Below are 13,523 nucleotides of genomic sequence, written 5' to 3'. Positions count from 1 at the left end.
TGAAAGCACCCCCCCCCTCCCCCGAGTGCGGGCTGCCGCGAAAACAACTCGGGAGGTGACCTCATTTGGAACACTGTGTAACGTCATCCCTTCGGTGGAGCGCTTTTCCCTCCGCGGGTGCGGCCGCATGGGTTCTAGGAACTGGCGCGCCAGAGTTGGCGGGACCACGTAGCCGCATTGAGGAAAGGGATGCTGAGAAGGAGGAAAAGAGGCCGACCGTGGAAAGTAGGGCAGTCTGAGCAGGGCGGTGTTACTGCGAGGCAGTACTCGGGTCTCCCGAGGTGTGGGCTATGTCCAACGTAGACGCTCTGACTTTGTAAATATGCTGTAAATATGTTGTTTTTGTAACCATCTGTATATAAACTGCTTTAATTCTCCATCATCTCCGAGCCTCTGCCTGCAAATCGCCACCACGACCGTCGCTGACGGGGCACCTCGGTGACGAACCTTCACAAGCCTGGTGGTCGGCCTCTGGCCGAATCGCGATCATCCGATCGCGGGTAAAGGACCCAAAACTTTACTGACAGCTTCCTTTGAAGCAGGTGCACAGACGCTGCTACAAAATGCCGCCCAAATGATACAGGCGCTCACAGGGGCAGTCCAAACGCTTTCGGCTGTTCCGAAACGCACTCATCCCGCTGTCATGTTGGCCGTTCCGACCTACAGCGGGTACGGTGATCTGCAAAGTGCAAGAGATTACCTGGACTCCCTCACACGTTACCAGAGAGCCACGGGTCTGGACGATCAGGAGGTGCTCGGACGCGTCGTCCCAGCTGCACTGACTGACACGGCGGCTAGGTGGTATCGGCTTTCAGGCCACCGAGCAGCAACCCTCGACGAGTTCCGCGCGGCCTTCCTGCGCGAATTCTTACCCGCAGACTACGAGAGTAGGATGCGGCGCGAGCTCGAGCTCCGCACGCAAGCTCCTGATGAGTCGCTTCAGGAGTACGTACGCGCGATGGAAGACCTTTTCTCTATCGCTGAGCCCAGAGCTTCGAACGAGGAACGCGTCGAACGGGTGATTAGGCAGGCGTATCCGACCTTTTCGGCGTACCTGCGCGGCAGCCGCTTCCGAGATTTAGAGGAATTGGCCGCCGAGGCGAAGCGCATTCAAGGCGACATTCTCGCCGCGCGCGCCTATCGCCCGCCACCGCCAGCCAGCGTGGCCCTTGAACCGCGCTGCGCGTGGGGAGGGGCCGTGCCCTTTCCCCAACGGCAACAGCCCCCCGGAGCTGCCTTTGCGGCTCCCGCTAGGAGCGGGCACAGTTGGGAGCTGAGCGATCGCGCTCTAGATCCCTACGCGTACGCGAGGCGCGCAGCAGCCTGTGCTGCACCGCAACTCGACGCGCGCGAGCAGGGACGCTATCCGACCCAGCGCATCGATGAGGGTGACACTCGTCATAACAGATCAGCGGCCGTGACAGATCCTTTGATCAACAGGCGAACCGACCCCTGCCGCTAGAGGCTGCTCCTCCTCGGGAGAGGGGCCGCGACGGCGCATCTTCCCTTTCCCGAGACGGAATGCGCTGCTTCCGCTGCCGCGAGCGAGGGCACATAGCGAGGGAGTGTCCCGTATGTAGGCCTCCTGTGAGGCAGGGAAACGGGGGCGCGGGTCGTTCGTGAAGGCACGAGCGGCCGAACCCTTGCTTCTCCCCTCCGCGTACCGGGCAAGCAGTCTTGCTGGTGCGCACGCGCCGTTTATTTCGGTCATTATTGCCGGCCGCGAATTTTCGGCGTTGCTAGACACGGGCGCGAGCGCTTCGTTGTTTGGCGAACAGGTTTTGTCCCACTTGCGGAAGCACTCGGTGCGCTTGCGGGACAGCCGAACGACATTCACCCTCGCGAAAGGCGTGGCCCAGTCGGCTGGCGCCGCAAGGTTGACTGTCACATGGGGAGATCGAAGGAGACGCACGCGTTTCGTTCATCTTCCAGGGCTCAGTGTTCCTGTGATTCTCGGTCGGGACTTTCTCCTAAAAACCGGTATCGTTGTGGACATTGCGAATGGCGGCTATCGCGACGGACCTTTTTCCCAGCTCAAGCCGTTCATCAGCCCGCCGGCGTATACAACTGCCTGTGCAGTAGAGGCGTCGGAACCGTGTCGCGTGCAAAGTTCGGGGGCAGGCCCCCGCGCCATGCGCTCGTCGGCTCAAAATCCCCATCGGGATCGAGCGGCACGACACGCAGAGGCTCCGCATCCTTTGACCGCCTGTGCGACTCATTTGGATGATACACAGAAGGCTCGTTTGTCGGCACTGTTACGCGAGTACGACGAGTCTTCACCGATCAGCCGGGCTGTACTTAGTTGGTGAGCCACGCGATCGAAACTGGCGACGCGCTTCCTTTGAAGTGTAACCCCAGACCCGTCAGCCTGGCCAAGAGGCAGGTTATTGACGGCTTGCTGGACGATATGCTTTCAGCTGGCATTGTTCGCCGTTCGTCCAGCGCCTGGGCGTCTCCAATTGTGTTGGTGCCTAAGAAAGATGGCAGTCATCGCCTGTGCGTAGACTACCGCCGTCTGAACGGAGTGACTCGTAAGGATGCCTATCCGCTTCCCACGATTAGCTCCATCGTAGGAAACCTCGGCACTGCGCGGTACTTCACCACGTTAGATGCCTCCAAAGGTTACCTGCAGGTCCGGATGGATGAGCGTGACCGGTGCAAGACCGCGTTCACCTCCCACAGAGGGTTGTTTGAGTTCACTCGTATGCCCTTTGGTCTTTGTAATGCTCCTGCGACTTTTCAGAGACTCATGGACCGCGTCCTCGGGGAAGCAAAGTGGTCATACTGCATGTGCTACCTCGACGACATCGTGATTTATTCACGAACCTTCGAAGAGCACTTGGCCCATGTTGCCGATGTGCTCGGGAGGGTGAGGGCTGCCGGGATGACGTTAAATCCCGCGAAAGCCCAATTAGCGCAGACTCGAGTTCAGTTACTTGGGTTTACGCTGGGCGAAGGCTCCATTGAGCCAGACCGGGAGAAACTTCGAGCAATCCTCGATTTCCCCGTGCCCAAGGACGTACGCGGCCTGCGCCGCTTTCTTGGAATGGCCAACTTTTACCGGTCGTTCATTCCGTCCTGTGCCCGAGTGCAGGCGCCCTTGACCAAGCTCTTGGGTAAGTCTGCGGTGTGGCGATGGGGACCTGAGCAGCAAGAGGCGTTTTGCCATCTGTCTAGCGCCATTGCGGAGACAGCGCAGCTCAAGCTCCCCGACCTGACCAGACCGTTCGTGGTCCAGACTGACGCGAGTGATCTGGGATTAGGAGCAGTTCTCCTACAGGAATACGATGGCGTGTTGCAGCCGCTGGCCTTTGCAAGCCGCTCGCTGATACCCGCGGAGAAGAATTATTCCGTGACTGAGAGGGAGTGTCTCGCCATCGTGTTTGCACTGCGTAAGTTTGACGTCTACCTGGATGGGACGAAGTTCGTAGTGCAAACAGATCACAGCGCGCTAAGCTGGCTGATGCGGCTCCGTGAGCCTGCGGGCAGGCTGGCGCGCTGGGCTCTCCTAATACAGCATTATGACTTTTCAGTGCAGTATCGGAAGGGGAGCACTAACGTGGTAGCTGACGCGCTATCTCGTGCCCCAGTGTCTACCGGGAGCCTGGATCCCGGTGCGACAGCCGCAAGCGGTGCCTTTGCGCAAGCAAGCGACGGGGGCGAAACGGCGGCCGAGCCGCCGAGCGGAGAGAAGGGTGAGTGCGCCGACGAGCGAACCCTTTCCGCGAGCCAGGCGAGCCAGGCAAGCAGCACGCCGCGACGCGGGCGAGAGGGTGAGCAACACGGAAGCGAACCCATGACGCCGACGCAAGCGGCAGCGATGGCTGCAGTCCTGAGTGGGAACGATACCAGGCTCCCCTTTGGGAGAATGGGAATCGCTTTCAGCAGGCAAGAGCTACTGAAGGCCCAGCAAGATGATCCGTTTTGTCGCGAGTTGAGCGACGGTCTCAGGGAGACGGAGCGCCGTGACGCTGCTGGTAGTGCGGCGGGCGCAGGGGGACGGGAACCGGCGTGTGTCGCTGGGTCCCCCGCGGATACATACTTGCTGGACCATGACGGGCTCCTGCTGAAATACATAGCCACCGATGAGGAGTCCGTGGACCCGTTTAAGGTGGTTATGCCCAAAAGTCTGAGAGCCGCACTGTTGCGATCCTCTCACGACGAACCCATGGCCGGTCACCTGAGTGGCTCCAAAGTTTTTGCAAAACTGAGCAAGACTGTGACCTGGCTTGGCATGAAGCGTGACATTTTCCGCTATTGCCGTTCCTGCCATGTCTGTCAAGCGGTGAAATCAAGGGGTGGCAAGCCGCCCGGCCTGATGAAACCGATTGTCAGTGAGCGTCCGTGGCAAGTAGCCACCTGCGACCTAATGGGGCCGTTCCCCAGAAGCAAGCAGGGGTTCATAGATCTGATGGTAGTCGTGGATCATTTTTCGAAGTGGGTGGAATTGTTTCCGCTTCGGAAGGTGACAGCGCGAGCGGTGCTTGAGAGGCTGCAGGAAGTGTTTTGTCGGTTCGGCTTTCCGGAAAGACTGATTACTGACAACGCGTCGTATTTCACCGCTCGGGTGTTTGGTGACACGTGCCGTTCCCTAGGAATTAATCACTGCACCACTTCGCCCTACCATCCCAAGTCCAATTTGACGGAGCGAACCAATCGTACGCTCAAACCGATGTTGGCGGCCTTTGCCGAAAGTCAAAAGGACTGGGCAGACCATTTGAGTGAGCTTGCGTTCGCAATCCGAACCTCCGAGAGTCGCTCTACTGGTTTCTCTCCCGCTTTCCTCAACTTCGGAAGAGAGTTGGCAGATCCGGTGACCAGTGTCATGCAATGCCAGCTCGGAGACGAGGAAGCACCAGCAGACTGTTCTGCTTACGCATCAAAGCTTCGGGACAGGCTTTGTCGAGCTCTCAGTAGAGCAAGGCAGAGTTTGGCATCGGCCAGGGCGGCGCAGAAGGCCCAGTATGACCGGAAACATCGCCATCTTTCATTTAAGGTAGGTGATCTTGTCCTGAAGCGCAACCACGCTCTTAGCGACGCGAGCAAGGGGTTCTCAGCCTCGCTCGCTCCTAAGTGGCTTGGTCCGTACCGAGTGGAGAAAGCTTGGACTCCGCTCGCGTACTTGCTGAAAGATCCCCTTTCGGGAAAACTCAGCCGTGCCCACATCGCAGACCTGAAAGCCTTTGCGTCGAGGTCTGACGAGCTCCCGCCAGCGCCCAGTGGCACTGCGCGAGCAACGGGGCACACCCGGGACGGCGGACCGCATTCGGACCACGCACCGGTATAATCTGAGGAAGCGGTCACCTTAGTGATTTCGCGCCGGACGGCGGACTTATTTCCGCAACCGAAGGCCCTCACATTGCTATCTAGCCTCAGTTGCCTAACTTCTTTACGGCCTGTGCTCGCAAAGAAGTGGGCCCCGCCCAGTTTGCTGCTATTTTTGTTTGTTTGAGTGTTCATGTTTATACTTGATGTGTTTTTTTTTTCGTATTTTCCGCGTATGGAGTGTCATTTTGTTTTGTTTGCTTTTCGCTGTGTTTTTCTTTCGCCTGCGGAGGGGGCGTGAATACTGGTGCTTACGCGGGGAAAGAGCGACGAAGGACGCTTCGCGCCTTCCATCACAACAATGGAAAGCTGAACACGCCCGCGATAGAAATAAGTAAGAGACGGTTAGAGTATTGGTGGCAGAAAAGTAGAGATAAAGTACAAAAATAAATAATTGGGGGAAAAAAGGTTATTCTGCCTTAAGAGGCAGAGAGATGGACTGTGAATTTATATTTTTTGTTATAATAACATAGATTTAATCAATGTAGATAAGGCATTAGGACAACATGAAACAAGGAAGTTTTTTTTCTTTTTTTTCTTTTTTTATCCTTCGAGCCTGGTGGCAGACATGTCACCGCCCCGTTATAAAGGGGACGCTCATAGCATCCATCCATCCATCGCGTGGCGCGTTGGGAGAGGCCCGACCTCGGAGGTGTGTGTGCGTGTGTGTACGTGCGTGGTGCATCTGTGCGTGCCCTGGAAGTGTGCGGCGTGGTGACGACACCATAGGAAACCACCTTCACCCTATCGCCGTGGACCCCGGAGGTGTTCGGGAACCCGCTGACGTCAGGCGGACCGCCCGGCTGTGTCCTTGTCTCGGCCGTCGTCGAGAAGCCTAGCTGCCGTCTGCCTCACGGCTGCTGCGTGAGGCTAGCTGACATGGCAGCTGCGCCCGGCTCTCTGCCGACGCCGGGACGCCTTGCAGCTAATTTGGTTTGGCGTCAGGGTTACAGCAGAAGGACCGGCTGTCCCAGCGACGTCTTTGGTCATCCAGCCTGGAATTCGGGACCTCCGAACCACCACCGAAGCGGCGTTCGTCGGACTCGCGGGTCTGTCATCGACTAGATTGACGAGCCGAAGGTGAGCCCGTTCCGGGCATGCGGACATCAAACAGGCCTCTTGCCTCGCACTCTGGCCAACAACATTACGCGCCGCCTCCCCTTCGCGCCGTGGACGCTCTCCCGTGTGAGCATCACGAACACTCGTCTTAATTTCTTTTACCCCCTTCCGTAGCACCATATTGTATAGTATAGTGTATTTCAAGTGTATTGTGTTATTATTTTTTTTCCTTTTTTTATTTGTAGAGAGCAGTTGTGGGCCTGGGCTGAGGTTAGCTGTTGCTCATTGCATAACGCCTTTGCATGCATGGGCGACGACCGGCTGCCTTTGCAGACCGGTATAGGGTGATTTAAGGAGAGGAGGATGTGGGGATCCGAGGCGCGCCCGAAGCCACTGCGCGGGCATTTCGAATCCTTTCCCTCTCCCGTTCTCCCGCGACGGCGAGCGGCGCCATTTTGCGCTACGCGCCGACACTCGTGGTGGCGCTGCGCGCGGTCGGAGAGCCGCGAAATTCGGCGACTGACGCGCGGGCAGGCCGGAACGAACTCTCTCTCTCCTCGGACGCCGCTGGGTAAGCACGTATTTCTTTCCGGTCCAACGTCCCCTTTGGGAATCGCTGGACTGAAGCCTGCCTGGGTGCCTCGGCATCCTTGCAGGCGTGTTTACCTCAGTGTTAGCTCCGGTTCGTACGCTAAGCCAGAGAGCGGTGCCTAGTGCTCGTGCGCGGTCGTACCACGCCGAGTCGCACTTGCCGGAGGCCCACGCGTACGGAGATTGCCCTAACTCCCGCGACCAGGCCCAGTGGTCATCGCTAGGGTGCGCAGCATAGCCGCGAGGGACCTTTTTCCCGAGCGGCGTGTCAAAGCTCGCCATTGCGAGCTGCGACGTGCTTCGCGGAACCCCAGTTGGTGTATCGTCCGCGTGGGAAGCCCTTTGCTTCCCCGTGCCCGGGAGCGGACGTGTACTGTGTGTGTGTTGGGGTGCCGCAGAAGGCAAATAAAGTGTTTGTGTGTGTATGTTAGCTCGAACACTGTGTTTATGCTGCGCGGCGCTCAACGCCTTTGCTAGCTGAGCGCGTGCGGAGCGGTGCGCTAAACGTAAGCAGGCGACGGTAGACGCGGCCCTGTGGCTCGCTAAGCCTGAACCCGCGGTAGTCTTCGGCTCCGGTGAGCATCGAGGCTACCACAACACCAATCAGAATGCACAGCCGCCGGCGTGACCAAATGTCACTTTTAGTGCCGAGAACTGATGTTTTGTGGCGCTGTAGTCAGAGCAGAAGGTGGTTTCTTTGTTAAAAATAGAATTATAACTGCTTTGTTTTCAGCGTTCCCACTTGCATTATGATATCGCCGCATTCCACGGTACCAGAAGAAGTGGTGAAAATGACATACTTAATTTGTGCCGCAGAGCCTCTTTAAACAGGTTATTAAAACATTTCATGCCACAGCTTTTGAGTCATTAAGTTGCAAGTGAGCTATTAAGGCGTCACCATTAGGCAAAGAGATTCTTGAAGCTTAATTGGGTCAAGTTTTACTGAACATAAAGAAGTAATGCAGAGCTGCAAAAAAAGAAGGGCAAACATGTGTACTAGTATGACATTCCTATTGATGCACAGGGAGAACTTTCCTGAACAACTTGTGGTGCTCTTCGTTCTTCTGCACAGAGATGCAACAAAGAACAGGCACTGCTGACCGCCCCAATTTTCATGTTTTGGTAGTCGTATGATAGCCGCCTACTTTTAAAGTCGCCTCTAGATGGCAATATCGAGACCAGCAAGGCTGCTAGAACTAATTGGTATGTTAGAATATCTTATGCCATGTTGGTAAAGGCCATTCTGGACATGAATAAGGCTATAAATGCAAAAAAGGGCAACTACACGTGCTAACAATTCCAGCAACAAGCAAGCAGCCTGTTCAATCTCCAATTTACCCTGAAGCATTTCATCCCTGCATTAATTGGACCTCTGCCATGTCGACAAGCACATCAGCTACTCCTGTTTGCTCCACTCTGCTGTCAGCCTGTTGTCCATCACACACCTTCTTCACGAGTGCGGTATTTCTTATTCTCCACAATTCTGCCACATACGCAAGCGCTGGCTATGTGCAATGACTCTCCGCTTCAAGCCAGTCATGAATTGGGAATGCAGAGGCACCGGGCCATCCTCACTCTCCGGTGAATCATGAGCACTGTTTGTAATTGGCTTAGGTATTCTGATGCGTACTCATTTCCAGCCCTACTTTAATGCTTTCTCAGTTTAATCCTTCCGTCATCATCATTTACTATTCGTTGCCTTCGTTGCTGAAGAACACTATGTCATCTGCAAGTCTTAGATTGGTGAGATGCAGCGGAACATTGATTATACGTCCCCCGACCTCTGTTTTACTTGGCAACGCCACTACACAAATAATGTAACCTTGATTTTACTACGCAAGTCGTATGCCGACACCGCACCGTATGATGAACTTTTAGAAACATCCACAAAAGAATCACCCTTTTTACACCAAATTTTCACGGGTTCAAAATAAAAACGTACCCAAATGCAATGACGCCGGCTTGCCTTCTTAGAATGGAACATTTATTCTCCTGACAGTTCATTTTCTCCAGTGATCCAGTTTCCCTGGGCTACTAGATACGCCATAGCGTGAGTGTTCCAGGGCTATTACCTAAACAAGCTTTATCTACACGGAGTAACTTGGGCTACATGGCAAGCTCGTCTGATTATTATCCCCTTTTTTGGCCCATGAAAACTTTTCCCGACTGACATGCAGCTGAGGAACTCCTCATTTTGTTTGCGCTACTCATAGTCACAGGTGCAAAAAGGATGCGACGCTGCTATCTTTAGCATGCAAAATAACCTTCCCTTGACAAGAGCATTGACGATAAAAGTGCACATCACCAATTCCAATTCATTGGGAACAAATATGACACAGACAGCTCAGTTGCGCACGAAATCGTGTACGCAAGCTCAAAACAAAAGGTGCTTCGTCGCCATTTTGTGATGGCAATGACACTACATCTGACCCCTCTGACGGGAGGCTGTTGGCAATGGTTTCGTTTGAATGCGCAGGCAACTTTCGGAGTTGTTGTATCACGCTATATTCGATATTTTTTAAAGGTAAGGATAACTATTCACTCGCACCTCTTGCAAATAAATGCTTTTTTAAAAATAAATTAATGTACCCTCCCTGGAGAATTGCAGGCTTATTTATGGTCTTTTGGGCAAAACTGCCTACGTTCTTAGTTTTTCGATTGGTCCCCTCAGTGTTGTACAATCGAGGAATTCCCCTTCAATGTTAATTCGCATTTCTTCAAAATCTAGTGGTTTAAGTACTTCTAGACAAGCAGTGAATCACCTTGCCATAGGTAAATTCCTAATGGAGAAGTTGCCTTTCTAATCCTGTTGATAGTTACCCATGCAACGTTGGTGTCCCGTTTGGCTTTCTTAGTAAGGTTGAATGACCTATGTCATTAAAATTGCTATTAATATTTCCCTGCTCATCTTTCAGACGGCCTTTTTTTACAGCCGCTAGCTACTCTTCTTTGAGGTCATAATTCCATATGTCTCTGTTTGACAGATCAGAGAATTCCATTTTATCTGTCATGTGTTCTCATTTTCTTTATTCATTCAGAACTGACCTCTTTCATTGGGCTCAAATTTTGTTACAAATTAGCCGATTTTAATGCGGTTTGCGGCAAAAGATTCGGGGAGCTATTTGCAATGTCGAAAAAAAAAAAAAGAATAAGAAATAACGATGACCCTCCGTGAACTTCCATACAATGAGAGACTGCGTACTGTTCAAGTCAGAACAGTTTGACGTTTCGGGTGGTCATTTCGACATCTACTGTACGTTAAGTGATTATAAACCGTTATAACTTTTACAAACCTTTACTAGTCATGTTTGGCACACTGCATGGCAATCAGACTAATGTTTTATAAGCGCAAGCCATGCCTTCTCGTATAGCATTTCGCAGTTTTCATTATTTCTTATTCATTCTTGTTTGTTTGCGTTGCACAAAAAAACAAACAAAAAAAAAACGAGAAAGGCCATTGAATTTTCGTCCCTCCCGAATGTTTTTCCGCAAAACACATTAAAATCGGATACTTTGTAACAAAACTACAGCCCAAACGAAATAGGTCAGTTCTAAAAGAATCACCCTGTAGTCGAGTCTTTAGTGGTTTGAGAGAGCTTGCTTACTTCTTGCCTCAGTGCTCGAATGTCAGTGTAGTTCATTCCCTCTGTGTTGCCTGAGGCATCTACACTGAAGCTGGCCTGCTTTTAGTTTTGGTCTATCCATGTTGTCTTTCCCGCTTGGATGCCCTGCGCTTTGCCACACATTACGAAAACCCACAAGGTTCTCCAAATCATGAGCCAAACATGAGCAGTTTGAATTCGCTAAGGCATTGCGTCCACTATATTAAAGCTGTCTAATTAAATAGAAAATAGATTAGGCGCGATGATTCTCTCTTCCCAGACGACCGTGTAGCTGTCGTTTGTCGGGTTACATTCTTCAACACGGCACCTCTTACGCGTGCAGCAACGAGAGACGGGAAGGGGGCATTTTCTGCCACTGCCCCACAGCCCCTTTGGTGGGGAGACTCCTCCTTCCAACCCGGGAGCGTGTGTCTGAGTCAGGTGTGACTGACCACATCGGACCCAAGCCCCGAGCACCGCCATCAAACCCTGCAGCGTCCCAGTCATGGAGTGTCAACTACTGCCCCAGACCGGAGTGCAAAAGCCGCGCAAGGTGAGCTGAGCAGTTATCGCTCCATCGACGTGTGCTTGATATTTGTTAATTGTTGTTTGCCCCCAGCTGCTGAAGTGCTATTGTGCTAATTGGGTGTGCTGCTGTATTTGTTGCAATTGGCAGATATGTATCTGAGGTGACTAAACGCCTTCAGTTGAAAGATTTGTCTTTATCCCCACTGGCCTGAAACCCACTGCGGTCGCGGCTCAACGCAAACCGCAGAATAGGGGGTCACAGCTCTAACTGATCGGGCTGCTGCATAATACTAGTGAGAGAGACTGCCACTCCGATATAGCGCGCGGGGCAATCCAAAGGAGAGACAGGTTCGCATGCGTGGCTTTGTTGTGTTCATTTTAATTAAGAACACTGTAACGAGTAACGTGGCTAGCAAGAGGAAAGAACGCATGCTTCACCACTTGGATGCAATGCAGGGCTTCACTGTGAGCGCTTGTTCAGCCACCACTAGAGGTCACAGTCTAGCTCTGCAGTTACTAAGAGCCTGCTCCTGAAAGTCACCAAAGAATGAGCATGCACTTTTGTGCATAGGGAAGGCATTCCCAAATCGTGACAGGCAATTTACAGCCGTCCCTAAAGTGGAAAGTTCCAACGTACAGGGCAGAAACTTGGAGGATAACAAAGAAACTAAAAAAATAACCACGGAAAATGGTAAGAGGGAGCTGAGTATTGCAGTTGACATTAAAGAAATGTGGCTGGGAGGGTCACGTAGTGGGAACAGGAAAGTGATGAAATTCACGAGTTTCTTACGGGTCTTTGAAGGCCGAAAATCGTGAACATTAAGAAACACATTTACAGAATCCATTACTATTTTTTGCACTAATCTGCAAGTTTCACGCTTTATTGTTCATTACTTTGTTCATATGTTTCGCTGCATAAGACTATGTAAATGTTTCACCATATTTTCATCCTTTTCTCAGAACACAGCATTTGGCCACTTTCCTTGTTTGCAGCATCACTGTATAGTATTTGGACCTAGGACAGCTAGAGCTACAATTCATTTTGCTACATAAAGCTAAATAGGCAGGGTAGGCACCGCTGAAAGTAAGCTTTTCATTTATGGCTCCAAACGTTCACTTTTAATTTTAATGTTCTTCATGTGCAAACACCGAGCTTCATTGTGCTGTAAGTCAAAACAGTAACAGCTCCATCTCAAGTCTGCTTGCAGCGTTGCACTCCTCATGAATTCTCGCATCCATACATATATATTTATTGTTCCAGCAGACAAAAGAAAGTCATCACCAGTTACATCGGGATTTACTTGACCTATTAAAGATGCAAGTGAAAGTCAGCTGAACAAATCTGCGCAGTTTCATCTAACTTAGTCAAGAAATAAGTAAGGTTATCCTTAGGCAGGGTAAATCATTAGCCCGATGATGATGATAAGTTGAAGAAACTCCACCAGCCTAAAATTTTCAGTTTGGGCCCTTTTCCTTTGCGTGGCAGATGCTTGTGGCCAAATCAGGGGAAGCAGTCTTGTGGCAGCTCACCCTTTGGGCAGCGAGAACGCTCCGAGTCCCGAGTCCGGATCAGAGAGCCGCTTAGCCACGGACAAGTGGCCTCCACCGTCAGCCTCCAACAGGTCAGCACCCAACAGAGACGGCACTGACGACTTTGTCCGCGAGAGTGGCACTTTCTTCTTGGGCAGCATCGTTTCACTCGTTCCAGGCGGCAGGCTTTTCGTCTTCAGCAGCTCACCTGCATTGCATGAAGAACCACTTCAGTCAATGTGGCACTGGCCCCATCTTCCCAAAAGTCAAGCATATATAAACTCAAAATCACTTGGCACAAAGCTAAGCGTGTCACAATAATGCATCAATAATGTTTGTTGTATGACTTGGTCTAAGAAAGGTGTAGGCAGCACTGAAGAGCTATAACTAGTATTTTCGCAGCCAATTCCGAGACCCTGAATTAAGAAAAAGTGCTAGAGAGCTGCTTTTATAAATTTTTATGCATCGTTGGGTAGTTTTCAAGGAGCCCTGCAACACTTTTCCATGTAACCACCAAATAACTACCTCGCTATTGGAGTTTTACTGCACAGTTGCCCTTTCCGCTTATAATAAGCGGACTTGGCTTTCTTTTTTCCCCGAGCTGCTTGTTCAGTTTATTGGGCTCACTCACATTTCTCCTGCATGTATAGTGATTTTAGTGCTCGTCGCGTTCACTAATAGTACGCTTGTCTATGACTGCGCAGTACAGTGTCGAAATCAAAGATACGTTGGAGGAGTCAACACGTAACATTATTGATACACTGGCAAATGTGCACTAAACAGAGTGGGCACTAACTACCCGGTAGACTACCTTAAAATGTGCTTTCGTTCATAGTTGCACATATTTTCCATTGTCGTTGCACAGAATGTTTAAGGCTATCTTTTACT

The 13,523-nt window shown here is 51.8% G+C and overlaps 1 protein-coding gene across 1 annotated transcript in view; it reads right to left on the bottom strand.

Moving 5' to 3' along the window:
* The window catches only part of LOC119395618 (ribonuclease ZC3H12A), a 310,368-nt gene that overhangs the window by 37,514 nt on the left and 259,331 nt on the right, over positions 1-13,523 (bottom strand). The window contains exon 7 of the mRNA XM_037662598.2: positions 12,636-12,843. Coding sequence (XP_037518526.1) covers positions 12,636-12,843 — 208 coding nt within the window. The remainder of the gene's footprint in view (positions 1-12,635; positions 12,844-13,523) is intronic.

Source organism: Rhipicephalus sanguineus, chromosome 6 (assembly GCF_013339695.2).
Source record: "Rhipicephalus sanguineus isolate Rsan-2018 chromosome 6, BIME_Rsan_1.4, whole genome shotgun sequence".
NCBI lineage: Eukaryota > Metazoa > Arthropoda > Arachnida > Ixodida > Ixodidae > Rhipicephalus > Rhipicephalus sanguineus.
Note: the sequence above shows the minus strand (reverse complement) of the source record. Positions and strands in the feature narration are given on the sequence as shown.